The sequence below is a fragment of the Oryctolagus cuniculus genome, chromosome 12 (assembly GCF_051225735.1).
Source record: "Oryctolagus cuniculus isolate XC-2025 breed Fujian yellow rabbit chromosome 12, ASM5122573v1, whole genome shotgun sequence".
Taxonomy (NCBI): Eukaryota; Metazoa; Chordata; class Mammalia; order Lagomorpha; family Leporidae; genus Oryctolagus; species Oryctolagus cuniculus.
Window position 1 is genome coordinate 75,070,634 of NC_142878.1, and position 13,566 is coordinate 75,084,199.

The 13,566-nt window shown below is 52.8% G+C and overlaps 1 protein-coding gene across 2 annotated transcripts in view; it reads right to left on the reverse strand.

Annotated features, from left to right (window-relative positions):
* MYO5C (myosin VC) overlaps positions 1–13,566 on the reverse strand; it is a 96,685-nt gene that overhangs the window by 45,345 nt on the left and 37,774 nt on the right. For both annotated transcript variants that reach the window (XM_008268992.5, XM_089309467.1), the window contains 7 exons: positions 13,399–13,480; positions 10,597–10,737; positions 8,222–8,347; positions 6,055–6,138; positions 2,672–2,806; positions 2,164–2,261; positions 462–548 (listed from right to left, as the gene is read on the reverse strand). In XM_008268992.5, the coding sequence (XP_008267214.4) occupies positions 462–548; positions 2,164–2,261; positions 2,672–2,806; positions 6,055–6,138; positions 8,222–8,347; positions 10,597–10,737; positions 13,399–13,480 (753 nt within the window). The remainder of the gene's footprint in view (positions 1–461; positions 549–2,163; positions 2,262–2,671; positions 2,807–6,054; positions 6,139–8,221; positions 8,348–10,596; positions 10,738–13,398; positions 13,481–13,566) is intronic.

Below are 13,566 nucleotides of genomic sequence, written 5' to 3' on the forward strand. Positions count from 1 at the left end.
CGCTAGCCAGGAAGCTCCCTGTATCTGTGGACACAGCAGTTGCTGCTGTTGCTGTGGGGGGAGGGATGGGGTCTGTTCTGGTGATGATGGCATTGACCTTTAAGACTCCCACACCCTGGACACCACCAAGGCCACCCTCACCACCTACCTGCTCCCGGACTGCTTTTATCATACCCGAGCCCAACAATCAGCCTCTTCCTTGCCCTCAGCTCCCTTTCCCAGCACACTGGGGACCATAACGTGCAGCTGAGATAGAATGATGGGGTGATGATGACCTCTGTCCCCCACACAGCCCATGTCTCCCCCTCTCTGGTCTTCCCACAGGACCATCAGAGGAAGCTTGGGGGCACCTTATGGAAACCAGAAGTGTGTGACCAAAAACACGGCGGGCACACCCTCAGTTCTCAGCACAGACTAAAGCCAGGCCTTTTTCCTCCAAAAAACAAGGACCAACAACATACCTGGAAGGGTAGCTCTGCGCACTGATGCGAATTGTTTCCAGAACGCCACAAGCTCGCAGCTGCTGCACAATTCGTTTTGAGTCGAACCTTAAAGGAGACGGTTTTGTGATGCGCTAAGACATCGTAATTGACAAATATGCCCAGAAGCAGGTGGAGTGCAGCTGCCCGGGCTGTGAGCTGCCATGTATGGCAGGAGCCCACCCTGTGCTCCCTACGCCAAGCACTCAGCAGGTGCATCAACAGCTGGTGAGCGTCCAGGGAAGGCAGTGCCTCTGGAGTAGGGATATGCGGAAAGTGACAGGGAGAGGGCCTGGTGGTGGAGATGGCCTTGGGGGCACCTCCCAAGGACAGTCAATGGAAAGAAATGTGTAAGCTCGTCTGGCCCAAGGGAAACAGCCCCAGTGCGAAGGCCTTTGATGTAGACTTCCTCAGGCCCCCTCTTTCTCTCTTAGCTTGCAGTTTCTCTAGCTTCACTTTGATGATTCAAGTCAACTCCTTACAAAGTAAAGTTAGGCTCACTAAGTTATAGGAGGTGCAAGGATCAGCCAACTCCATAAGACCCCAGGTCACTCGATTAACTCAGAATTCAATGATCCCCTCTAGAGTTAACACCTACATCTAGACTCTTTTGAGAAACTTCCCTGGAACCCCAGACCCTGATCACACAAAATAATAACCAATCTACCCAGAGACCCCAGACAGAGCAGAGCCCACTGTATCATCACGGCCTCTTCAGAAGAACCTGCTGGCCTCCTATCACTGACCAAAGAGGAGCCTTGAGTGCTGTGGACAGACCAGAGACCTGAACACAAATTAATCATGCACTGCTCCACCCTGACTTGTGAGCTTCACCACCTCTAACCTGAGTCTGTGAACTGAGCGATGGCTGCCCTGACTCCCTGCCTGCGTGCTGCAATTCAGCGCCTACTTTCTCCCCTGGCTGAGGCGTCAGTGGTTGGCCTGCTGCATACAGTGTCAGAGGACCTGGGCTTTGGGGTTCTTTGACACAAGAGCCCACTCGGTGCTTTAATTTCCTTTACAAAACACCCAAGAGGTGGCTCTCCAGCTTAGGTCTGACCCTGCTGGTGACTCTCAGCCATAGTCATCACAGTTTATGCCCCAGCGGGCACCAATGTTCAGTCCAGAGTCAAACGCCACCACATGTGAGGACAAATCTCTAACCCTCTCCAGCCTTTCTTCTACAAACTCACACAAACTCTTATATTCAAGTAAATGGTCTGGCTTCATCAGTTGAGTGATTTTTAGTTGTAGACTCTTCTTCCTAGGCTTACCCTGCGGATGAGGCGGCTTAGCCAGAGGGGTTGTGCTAACGCTTTACTTAAAGGACAGGATTCTTTTGAATTGTTGAAATTTTCCAGATGGCTTCATACCATTGATTCCTAATTCAATTTGTTGTGGTCAGAAAACATAAGTTTTAATGAGTTTGATACTTATAAACCTATTGAGAATTCTTTTCTGGCCTGGCATATGGTCTATATTGGTCCATGTTCTATGTGTACTTGCAAAGTATGCATACTATGTTTTTGTTTGGGAGAGTGTTGAATAAGTTCCAATTACGAGCCAAAAAAAAAAGAAACCCAGAAACCCAATAGACTTCAAGACAACTCTCAGCGAGTTCTCCAGCTCCACACAGAGGTTGCTGCCGCAGCGTTCTTGCTCAATGTCGTGCAAGGACACTCACTCAAATGGCAACTTCTCGTCATTTGGCTTGATGCAGCGGACATAGTGAGGGGTCGTGGCATTGAGGGTCTCCATCAGCAAGTACAGAGAGCTGCGGAACTGGGAAACAGGGCCAGAGATCAGCATCGCTCGGAGATGACTCAGTGCTGAGGTCAAGGCAAAGGGAGCCCAGCACAGCAAGAAGAAAGGCTGACTTCCCCACAAACACCCACTAGGAGAAGCTTCAGCCCATGACGGTGCTCATTAGCACGTCCTATTGCTCTGGACAGAACACTGCTCTGTCCACCACTCCCAGAGAGCTCGGAATGTGGTAAATCGCGGTGCTGGGCAGGGGCCAGTTTGCTCAGTGTGTGCTGCCTTGAAGGCTGAGGGAGACGACCAGGAGCTGCCCTCATCTGTGCGTCTGTTGGGTTGGAAGCGGCTCAGTGTCCATGTCTAGGCCTGGCCTGTGAGTCCTCGGGGACTGGCCTGGCCCCCGGCACCCTCGCCCTTGGACACCTTGGCTGTACCTTGCTCCCGACCGTGGTCCGGAAATGCTTGCTGTTGGCCTTGACGACTTGCTTTGCGGATTTAACTGTGATCATTGCACCAAATGGGGAAGGAGGAACCGGATCTTCTTGGAAAAAGTTGGCACAGAGATGAAACTGGAGGGGATGAAGAAGACCTCAGTGCCCACAGTCCTCAGCTGGTATGAACCAGACAAACGCTCACAACAGCCCATCCAAGCCAGTAGTGGCTAAAGCGACTGCCCCAGCCACCCTCTCCCGCCAGCTCTCACACAGGAAGGTCATCTTCACTAGGGATGAGCCACGGCGTCTTTCCCAGGAATGGGAACAGAGAGGACCCCTCCGGGGACGCCTGTCTATGGGGAGCAGAAACACTACAACTCCCATGGGGAGCCTGGGCTCCCACTCTATCTCTCCGCCTTCCCACCCACATTCCCGTCCCTGCAGACCCAACCCCTACTTGTCAATCAGGGTTCTGTTCAGAGTTTCCAGTCCCACCCCCTTCACTGTACCTTCCCTGGTGGCCCAACACAAGTGACGCCCAGCTGCGCTGGATTCTCTTCGCCTTTGATGTGTACCTCTTTGAGGTGCCTTATGCTTTCTGCCTCGCCCCATTTATTTTTTGAAATCTCTTCTCTCAGAGTGAATCTCATATTCTGTTCTTTTAAAGCAGACATTGGTAGTGTCCTTCCTGGCAGAACCCTCCCTAATACACCCTGCATGCCCTGGGGAATGAATGAATCTGAAATTCCCATCTCCATTGGCAGGTGCACTCGGTGGAGACCGTCAGATTTGGCAGGTTCTGCCTTCACTTTCCACAATGGACGCCAGGGTAAGCATGGGGCTGAGTGAATAATGAACGAATCAAGTCAGCCACTTATGTAGAGAAGAGGCAGGCCACATGGAGGATAAACACCCTATCGTGAGTAGGATTTAATAACTGCAGTGGTCATGGCCTGGGCTTTATTTGTGATCATTAGTGCCAAGTGCCCAGGCTCATCTGGGAAATTGTCAAAAAGCCTGCACATCAGCAAAGAACTGGGATCTCTTAAAAGAGGGGAAACAAATGTAGTAACAAAATCATCGCAAAAACGAAGGTTATGTATGAACATGGTTAATCTTTTTATTTATTTATTTGACAGGCAGAGTTAGAGAGAGACAGACAGAGAGTTATAGACAGTGAGAGAGAGAGAGAGAGGAAGGTCTTCCTTCTGTTGGTTCACTCCCCTAATGGCCACTACAGCCCCCGCTGCGCTGATCCGAAGCCAGGAGCCAGGTGCTTCCTCCCGGTCTCCCATGGGGTGCAGGGCCCAAGCACTTGGGCCATCCTCCACTGCACTCCCGGGCCACAGCAGAGAGCTGGCCTGGAAGAGGGGCAACCGGGACAGAATCCAGCGCCCCAACTGGGACTAGAACCCGGGATGCCGGCGCCGCAGGCAGAGGATTAGCCTAGTGAGCTGCGGCGCCGGCCGAACATGTTTAATCTTTTAATAGTGGAATGCTTGAGGTGGCAAAGAGAAAGCCTTAGTGAGTCTTTTGGTGACACCATCCATCACATAGGGCCGAGTGCTCCAGAACCTTACGTAGCTACAGCAGCAGCCCCACTCCTACACCCCTCACTCCCTGGGTTATTTGTTGCGGGGTGGGATTCCTCACACATCTCTCACTCTAGGATGTGAGCTCCATGAGGCCAGGAACCAGAACCAGCCTGGTTCACTGCTGGTGAACCAGAATTTAGGTCAGTACCTGGCACAGGTAGCAGCTATATAAATATGTGGTAATGAATGAACAAAACATGAATTGTGATTTCCACCCCCCACCCCCATTGGTTATGTTATCTGGCCCTTCCCCCTGTCATTTGCATATTTGATCTCTGGTTTTGTGTAAAGTGATTTACAAGGTTTCCAGATGCTAGAAACATATTGCCAGGCTGGCACTGTGGTGTATTGGCAGCCCATATGGGCGCTGGTTCAAGACTCTGCTGCTCCACTTCTGATCCAGCTCTCTGCTATGGCCTGGGAAAGCAGTGGAAGATGGCCCAAGTCCTTGGGCCCCTGCACCCACATGGGAGGCCCAGAAGAAGCTCCAGGGTCCTGGCTTTGGGTCAACGCAACTCCGGCCATTACAGCCAATTGGGTAGTGAACCAGCGCATGGAAGACTTCTCTCTCTCTCTCTCTCTCTCTCTCTCTCTCTGACTCTGATTTTCAAGTAAATAAATCTTAAAAAAAAAGAGAAAGAAACCTATTGTCATCTCAATTCTAAAATGCCTTTTTTTTTTTTTTTTTAACGAGCTTGTGTTTTTAATAGAAAGCTATGACTTCCATTATCTGAGTGTTCTGCTTTGGGAAACGTCACTAAAGAGGACAGGAAGGAAACCGCGTAGGCCACCAGAGCCTCCCCTGCTGAGAGCCACGCGGGCGGCACAGTGCGCGGAGCAGCCAGGCATGGAGCTCTAGAACTGGAGCTTTCCACGGAGCACGGCACCCATCAGTTCCCACAATTCTGGGCTGCAGGAAACCGGGCCGGCCCAGCGCGCTCTTCCTCATGTCCTCTGGCTTCCCACCCATCTTGACTTTTAAGCTATCAATGAAGACTAAGAGCATTCTAACTTGTACCATCCTGAAATGGGACCGCTCATGCCCTGCGCTCTCCCCACTCAAGGGAGTGTGATGTCTGTGATGTCACCTCGAGCAGCCCCGCCCTGACCCCGACCCACAGCACCGCGGTGCTGGGCAGCAGCTGTCCACCTCCAGTGGGCATCAGAAATGTCCTTTCAGACATTCCAGGGCTTGGACCTCACTCCCTGCCTCCAAGGGTGGAGCTCCAGGCAGGCAGTCATCCTGGTGTGTCCCAGAGGGAACCGACCACTGCTGTAGTGTCTGCCAGCGCTGGCGCAAGCTTCACCTAAAATGCCTTTTTAAGATTATTTATTTATTTATATGAAAGTTAGAATTACAGAGAGAGGTCTTCCACACACTGGTTCACTCTCCAAATGGCTGCAATGGCCAGGGCTGGGCCAGGCTGAAGCCAGGAGCCAGGAGCTGCTTCTACATCTCCCACGTGCGTGCAGAGGCCCAAGCACTTGGACCATCCCTCGCTGCTTTTCCCAGGCCATTTGCAGGGAGCTTGATTGGAAGTGGAGCAGCAGGGACTCAAACCGGCACCCATATGGGATGTTGGCAGCAGCTTTACCCACTATGCCCCAGTGCCAGCCCCCAAATGCTTACTTTTTGGACTCTGAGCTGCACCCTGCCAGTGCCCGGACCATTTGCCACACTCTGGTGTGCACACGCACGCTTGTTACTCTTCTCTGTGACACATGCCGATCCATGTCACCGTCAGTGACGTCATGAGTAACAGCAGACACCCCCCAGGCCTCACCAACCTTGCTGGCTCTCAGGACTTCAACGAGCATGTCGTAGACGGTGTCTCTGTTCTTCTCCAGGAAACCTTCACATTTATACTCCACCTGGGCAGAGAGAGAGGCCACAGCAGACAACGTCTACATTTAACTGCTTGGAAAGAAAGGGGAATAAAGAGGCTATGAAGGCAATCTCACCCCAAAAGATTCCCTTGTGTTTTCCACAGTAAGCTCACAATACGTGAGCTCAGAAAGCTGGGGACGGCTCTGCCGACACAGAGCCAGGCTCTCCCCTGCCTGGAGTCTCGCTAGCCACGGGCCACCCTGCCTTGGCCTGTGGGTTCCCTCTGGCCCCAGGTAACCCGCTGTGCCTTGCAACGTGTGCGGTGACAACAAAGAGCTGGCTCACGGCACCCAATTTGCCTTGGAAGCCACCAGGAAGAAGGAAATTGTGTTCCTAGGCCAGCATTAACATGGTAGAAAGGAAAGAAGAACTGGCCAGCTGGCCGCCGGGCTTTCAAGGGCCACTGAACCCTCGGAGTTGGGGTCAGGGCAGGTGCTTGGCCTGCCTGAGTCTCACTTAGAACTTGGAGAGTTGCAAGCCTCTCCGATCAGTGAGGCTCCCAGAGTCCTTCCAGGGTGGCCGCTCACGTCCAGATCCCCACAGGGCATGTCTTGGGGTTGTGGGCTTTAATACGGGATGGGCATTTTCACAAGTTAAAAAAACTTGTGAGAAAGTTCATTTTAAAAAACTGGCTATGAGCAAACAGGCTTTTGTGGGTGCTGGCATCTGGGCTCACTTTGCTCCCCCCGATGGGTAGGGTGTCCTTGCTAGTGGGTAAGAACCGGGAGCCCTGGCTGTGTGTAGGCACTCCCGGTGGAGGGAATGTGTGGACACTGGTACAGTCTTCTAGAATGGTGGTGAGAGCCAGCGGTGTCGACAGGGAAGGTGGGGCAACTCTAGAGCTGCCCTGGCCGGGGGGCCCTGGCACGCGGCTGCAGCTGGGGACTCTGGGAGGGAGGGGCGGTGGGTGGGGTCGCCACCCCCAAGCACAGCTGCCTTGTCCTCAAGATGACCCCGTTCCTGGGGTCACCTTGGTGGAGAAGCTCCTGCAAGCTACAGCACGAGGCGTACTCCCGCCCACCCATCGTCCATCCACAACGCTGCTTGTTCTTTTAAGGGGGGGCTTCTTGGAAGTAGCAGGTGAGATAATTCAACATACAGACCCTGGAACTAGACAGACCCCACATGTTTACTGGTGGAATCTGGTCTTTTCTTCCTTTTCCCTATGAGACCAGAACCCTGACATTCTAAAAGACAACTACTGGTGCGCGTACTTCGACAGCACCAGTCATTCCACGGGTACCTTTTCTATAGCTCCTCTGGGAAGCTCTAAGTATTCAGTTCTATCTCATTTAATAGTGTGCCTCGAGCCTACAGGGGGATCACAGCTCTCTAGGCCGCTGCCACCACCTGGGGCAGCAGCAGCAGATCTGACAAGGGCACTCGTCTCTGCGATGGATGAGTGACAGCTCTTCCTGGTCTCTAGGCCCTGGGCAGGCCCTGGGCAGGCCACAAGAGCCACGCTCAGCTGAGAGTGGACGGAGGGGAGGAGGTGAAGAAGATGATGAGCCGGTGCCTTGACAGCAAGCAGTCATGGCGATTTTTCTGTGTTTCTTCTATAATGTGATTTTTAAAACAATTTATTTTAATAAAAGCTGTGTTTGTTTAGTAAACACATAAGGCATATATAAAAGAAAAGAAGTATTTCCTAGAAAACCCATCCTCTTAACTGATGCTGTTATTACAATAAATACATCCCCGTTCTAAAACATACGGAAAGTTCCGGGAGAGACACAGCGTTCACCATAGGAACAGTCACGCTGCCTTGATGAGCCCAGTAGCATCGCAAACACTAACTGCTAAGAGGTTTACGACTTCACAGGAAACGCTAAGTCGGGAAGGAGACCCACAGCCGAACACTCACCTTTAGCGCAGCACAACTGGAACTCGGGTATTTTGTCATTAAAACAAAAGAATCCTCAGACACCCAGAGGCAGCCACGCGCATGCTCCTGCCTCCGACCTGCAGGCTAAGCCTACGCTGTCTGTGGTGGAGCTCCCGCCTGCCCGCCCCCTGGAGACGCTTCCGGCTCCGGGCAGACGGCGTGGCTCGGCGCGCTCACCGTACCTTATCAGCGAAGTGCTGGATGATGAAGGATGTGTTCGACATTCTAGGCTTTTCGAACAGAGCGTTCTTGTTGACAAAATTATTGTACAGCTTTTGAAGCCAGTTTTCATCAGTTCCATGTGGTAACTGGGAACGAAAAGCACACCAAATAGCAAGTAAGAAACGAGAACTAAAAAATAGAAAAGCAAGAATTTTTAAATGCATTTGTATGAGGCAGAGAGAGAGAGCGAGAGAGTGTTCTCCCTTCCATTGGTTCACTCTCCAAATACCTGCAACATCTGGGGTTGCACAGGGGCCAAAACCCAATCCAGAAAGTCAGTCCTAGTCTCGGCCATGGGTGGCAGAGACCCCTTGGGTCTGGTTAGGAGTCAGAGGCAGGTATCAAACCCAGGCGCTCCATTATGGGATGCAGGTGTCTTAACCGCTAAGCCAAACACCATCCACCAAAAGCACTAATTCCAAAACGCAGGTGACCTGCCACCTCGGAGGGAACTGCTCTAGACTGAGGCCTCCTCTAAGCATATCTGTCCCTTATCCTACCAATCCTTAGGGTAATTTTAAAATAAGTAGTCAACAAATAATAATTGTACATAATAAGTGACCTTTAAGCGGGCATATCAATGTCCTTTAGGAACAATAAAACATTCTAGATAAATGGACATGTCCATACAATCACTGAAGAATTTGGGGCTGGTGCTGAGGCATAGCAGGTAAAGCCGCAGCCTGCAGCACTGGCATCCCATATGAGTCCCAGCTGTTCCACTTCTAATCCAGCTTTCTGCTAATGTGCCTTGGTAAGCAGTGCAAGATGGCAAGTGCTTAGGCCCCTGCACTGACATGGGAGACCTCGAAGAAGCTCCAGGATCCTGGCTTCAGACCTCCCAGCTCTGGCCATTGAGGCCATTTGGGGAGTGAGCTAGTGGATGAAAGATCTCTCTCTCTCTGCTTCTGCCTCTCTGTAACTCTGCCTTTCAAGTAAATAAATCTTTTTAAAAAATGAAGAATTTTACTTCTGTAAGATAGGCAGTACTTTATGTCAGGAAGACACAGCACGCATTCCATTCTGTGAACATAACTCTTCCTTGCACTGGAGCGTAGCCCTCCAACCCCACCCCTTCAGGAAAACCATTTTCATTGGTTTACCTGCCTAACCACCCCCTTGAATTAAGGCCTTACCTCTGCAACTAAGTCAGCTGCAAAACTTGCCCCTGAACTCTAGTGAATGTGAAACCATCAACTGCACTCAGCCCCGACCCTGTGACTGACAGCACCCAGGGTGTCTCAGTGACCCCTGCACTACCTCACTGTGACAGTGGTCACCTGCGGGTGAAGTGGACACACACACTTCCTAGGGGCTCCTTTGATCTCTGCACCCCTACCCCTGTAGAACATTCCAGAACGCTGGGCGTGGACACCTGTCTTTGAACTTATATCAAACACAGGTGACCCCAGAAAGGCGAATCTGTGAGTACAGCTATGGAATGGAGAATTCTAGGAAGAAATCACCCACAAGCTTTCAACATTACGATGATTTTTATACAAATAAGTATTGGGAAATGGGAGAAATTCCACGATTGAGCATCAAAAGACACGCCTTAAACCTTCCTGGGCTGTTTGTTCTTGGGGCCACAGCCCGGCTGCCCTGAGACAATGTTACCCCTCCCAGAGGGGAATGACACAGAGAAAGTGCCCGGGGACATCTCCCCAGTCACAGGATGCTGGCTTTTCAGCTGCACCTCCTGGGTGACTCACAAGAACAGGAAGTAAAGAAAATCAATGCCCATGACTCAGTAACAGCTGGAGCGGAGTCACTTGCCGTTTTCATGGTCCCCTACGCACACCTGGAGACAGCCTTAAGGGCCATCTCCCTGCTGGGTCTTACCTAAGAGCTAAGAGGTGGTGTGCGCTGCCCAGGGGCAGTGCTCCCGGCGGGAGGGTCCCCAGCCCTCTGAGGCTCCTGCCGACCAAGTGGGCAACGCCACCAAGACTTCTTAAGGAGGCTTCTAAACATAAAGTCACTTGACAAAACGCTCATCTGTTAATACTCAGAAGCTTCAAAAAGTGGGGCAGGCACTGTAGCACAGCAGGTTAAGCTGCAGCCCACATCAGGGTGTCTAGTTCGAGGCTGACCTCTGCTCCTGATCCAGCTCCCTGCTACTAATGTATCTGGGAGGCACCTGCCACCCACGTGGGAGACCCAGCTGGAGTTCTAGTTTCCCGGATTCGGCCTGGCCCAGCCCTGGCTGTGGTGGGCATTTGAGGAGTGAAACAGGGTGGAAGATCTCTCCCTGTGTGTCTCCTCTTCTCTTACTCTGCCTTTCCAATAAACAAGGCTCTAGAAGTTGAAAAAGAACCCAAATATTTGAAAAAGTTACCAAGCATTCTTCATCCAGCAGCTCCAAAATGCCCATTTTTGCTTCAATCAGGTCAATAACTGGCTGATTGTCATAAAAATCTATCAGAGTCCAAGGGATATCTTCCTTCATATACTCTTCTTGTTCAAGCTTAAAGACATGCTGAGTCAAGACAGAAAGTAAGAGCCAGTATTACCAAGGGCTTCGGAACAGCAGGACGCAAGCGTCTGGAAAAACCTGCGGCAATGGTGGCCGTGATATGTGCAGGCTGAGATACAGGGACCCTGGGGCACAGGCCACCCCCTCCCTGGTCTGAGTAGGTCCCCACCTCCTAGCACACCCAGCGTGGTCCCGGAGCCCTGCCTTGCTCCCCACTCTCTGCCCCAGTGCTGCTTGGGGACACGCCCAGACTTGAGCTGGAGCAGCCGGGCTGGCTGCAGGCCAGGATGAGAACCCAACTTGGAGGCCTTTGCTACTTGCTGGGCTGTGAGGGTAGCAGGGAGGCTTCCTGGAAGATGTGGCTCAGGCTCCCTCTGGAGGAGGAGGAGAGTTTGGCAGGCGGGCGGCCAGGCAGGGGAGAGGCAAGGAGAACAGCCCCCTGCAGAAGCAGCCCAGTGGGAACAGCTCAGAAGCTCAACAGGTGGCTGAGCAATGCACCCTGGGACAGGAGGAGACCAGAGCCAACAACAGAGGGGAGATCACGCGGGAGCCTCGCGCCCCCTCCAGGGACATCAGGTCCTGTGGTCTTTTCCTAGGGGCAGCGAGGACCCTCTGAGGGTGAGACTGGGGGCGGGGTGCCATTGAAGAGGGCAAGGCTGGAGGCCTGGAGAGCAGGCAGGCTCAGCACACGCTCTTTGTGGTCAGCAGCCCATGGGAGGCAAGCGAGAGGATCTGGGAGGGGGAGGGGGAGGGGGAGGAGGAGGAGGCGGAGGAGGAGGAAGAGGATGGGATGAGTGTCACACTCCGGACACAGGCTCAAGTGTGGTGGCTGACCCATGAAGAGCACCGAGGGTGAGCAGGCTGAGAGGGGCACGGGCGAGTCTGCTTCTCAGCCTGGTCCTGCTGAGCCCCTGACACCCAGGCAGGGCTGGCAGCAGCCAGGGGTACAGGCCTCGAGGGTGGGGAGTGCCCCTGAGGTTGTGTGCACAGGTGTTTGATGGCCCCAGGGGTGTGCACTTCGACAGGCGACCTGAACAGAAGAGAAGAGGAAAAAGAAGGGGGGGGGGCAGGGAAGAAGAAGGGCGGGGCAGGAAAAAGAACAGAATTACAGCCCCTGGTGCAGGCTGTCAGTCCAGAGTCTCCCTCGCGTTCTTTTGAACTGGAGCCGGCTGAGTGCCTTGGGGAAGAACAGGGCCTGGAGTGCAGGGGGCGGGCAGCCCCAGCAGGTGCAGTGTGGCCTCGTGTGAGTCATGCTGATTCCGTGCTGGGAAGAACCCTCAGCTGCAGTTAGCAAAGGCTAAACTGCCAGGAAACCTTGTGAATGCTGAAGGAACAGAAGTGAGCAATGGGAGAAATTCCGCTCCCCATGCCTGGATTAACTCCAACGCATGGAAGAGGGAAGCGATTTACTGGGTGGACCTGGTGTTTGGTCACCCCTTCCCAACAGCATCTGCCGGATTCTAGTGACTCATTTTTTAAAATGGGGAGACTGGGGCTCCCAGAGCCCGAGGTGTCCGTGGAGAGGGAGGTGAGGCGGAGATCCAAACCCGCTTCCGTGAGAGCGGAGGCCCAGGCTCTCGCCCACGGCCGCTGTGTTCTCCGCAGGGGCTGTCAGGGAGAACAAGTTTCGATGCTGGACCTCAGCCAGGGTGTAGCCATTCCTTGGAGGGACTCAGGTTGTCAAAGTGTCACTTCGCTCATGGACTGGAAGCAGCGGGGAGGGAGAACCTGAGTTCGTAGAGCATCTTAGCGCTCCGCGTGGCTTTGCAGAGATGCAGCCACACGTGCAGGAAGGAAGCTGTCATGGCCGCTCTGAGGCTGCTTTCCCGGCGCAGCTGCTACAGGACGATATCCAGCTCACATCTAACCTCACCCATCTCGGGTTGGGAACAAGGCGTTTGCACTGTGAGAGGTCCAATAAAGTTGCCGCATTGGGGGAATTTATCTGAGATGTGAAAGTTGTGTTTAATACAACAGCAACGTTTTCGAATAAACACATTTTCCCACTGGGGAGAAACTGGAATCCAACTCTTGTGTGTTCCCAGGAAAGGGCCTGTCTGGTCTGAATCAGGAAGGTGCCAGGTTCTAAGTTAACACTGGAGAAACTCATTCCTGGATCCCACAAGGTATGCACTGTTCAGTGCCGCACATGTCGCAGTAGGCACTGGGCAGAGTGCACCAAAAGCGGCGAGGCTGGGCTTTCCCAGCGACCAGGTCTGTTTGGAGAACCCCATGCAAACAGTGATAATTCCATGTTATCACAGGTCTGTGATACAGGCGAGCACCCAGGAAGGCTTCCTAACCAGGAAGGGACAGGGAGGCACCAGGAACGGTGCTCAGGGAAGCTGAATCTCAAAAAACAAGCAGGACTCCGCCAGGGTCGAAGCCGAGAGAGCAGCAAGGGCACAGACGCAGAGGCTCCCAAGAAAGCAGAGCCTTCGGGAAACTCCATGCAAGGGTGGCGCGTGATCAACTCAAGCCCCAAGTTGGCCGGCAGCTCAAGAGATGAGCGGGGAGCTGGGAGGGTGCGGTTCCACAGTAGCACCACAAGATGGCGCCATGCTCGGCCTGCTGCTCCTTTAATAATCAGGAAATTGGAAGTGGGAGGAGTGTTTTTGCACGTTCACGCACACACAGGGACGAGAAGGCAGAAGAGTCACTTACCAGGTTGAATTGCTGTTGCAGCTTTTCATTAGCGTAATTGATGCAAAACTGTTCAAAGCTGTTGACGTCGAAGGTTTCAAAACTGAAATGCAGTTTTAGCAAATTAAAATGTAACTGGAAGTAGGGTATATGCATTCATTTATGGGTGTGCAGTTTTTTGATCAACTT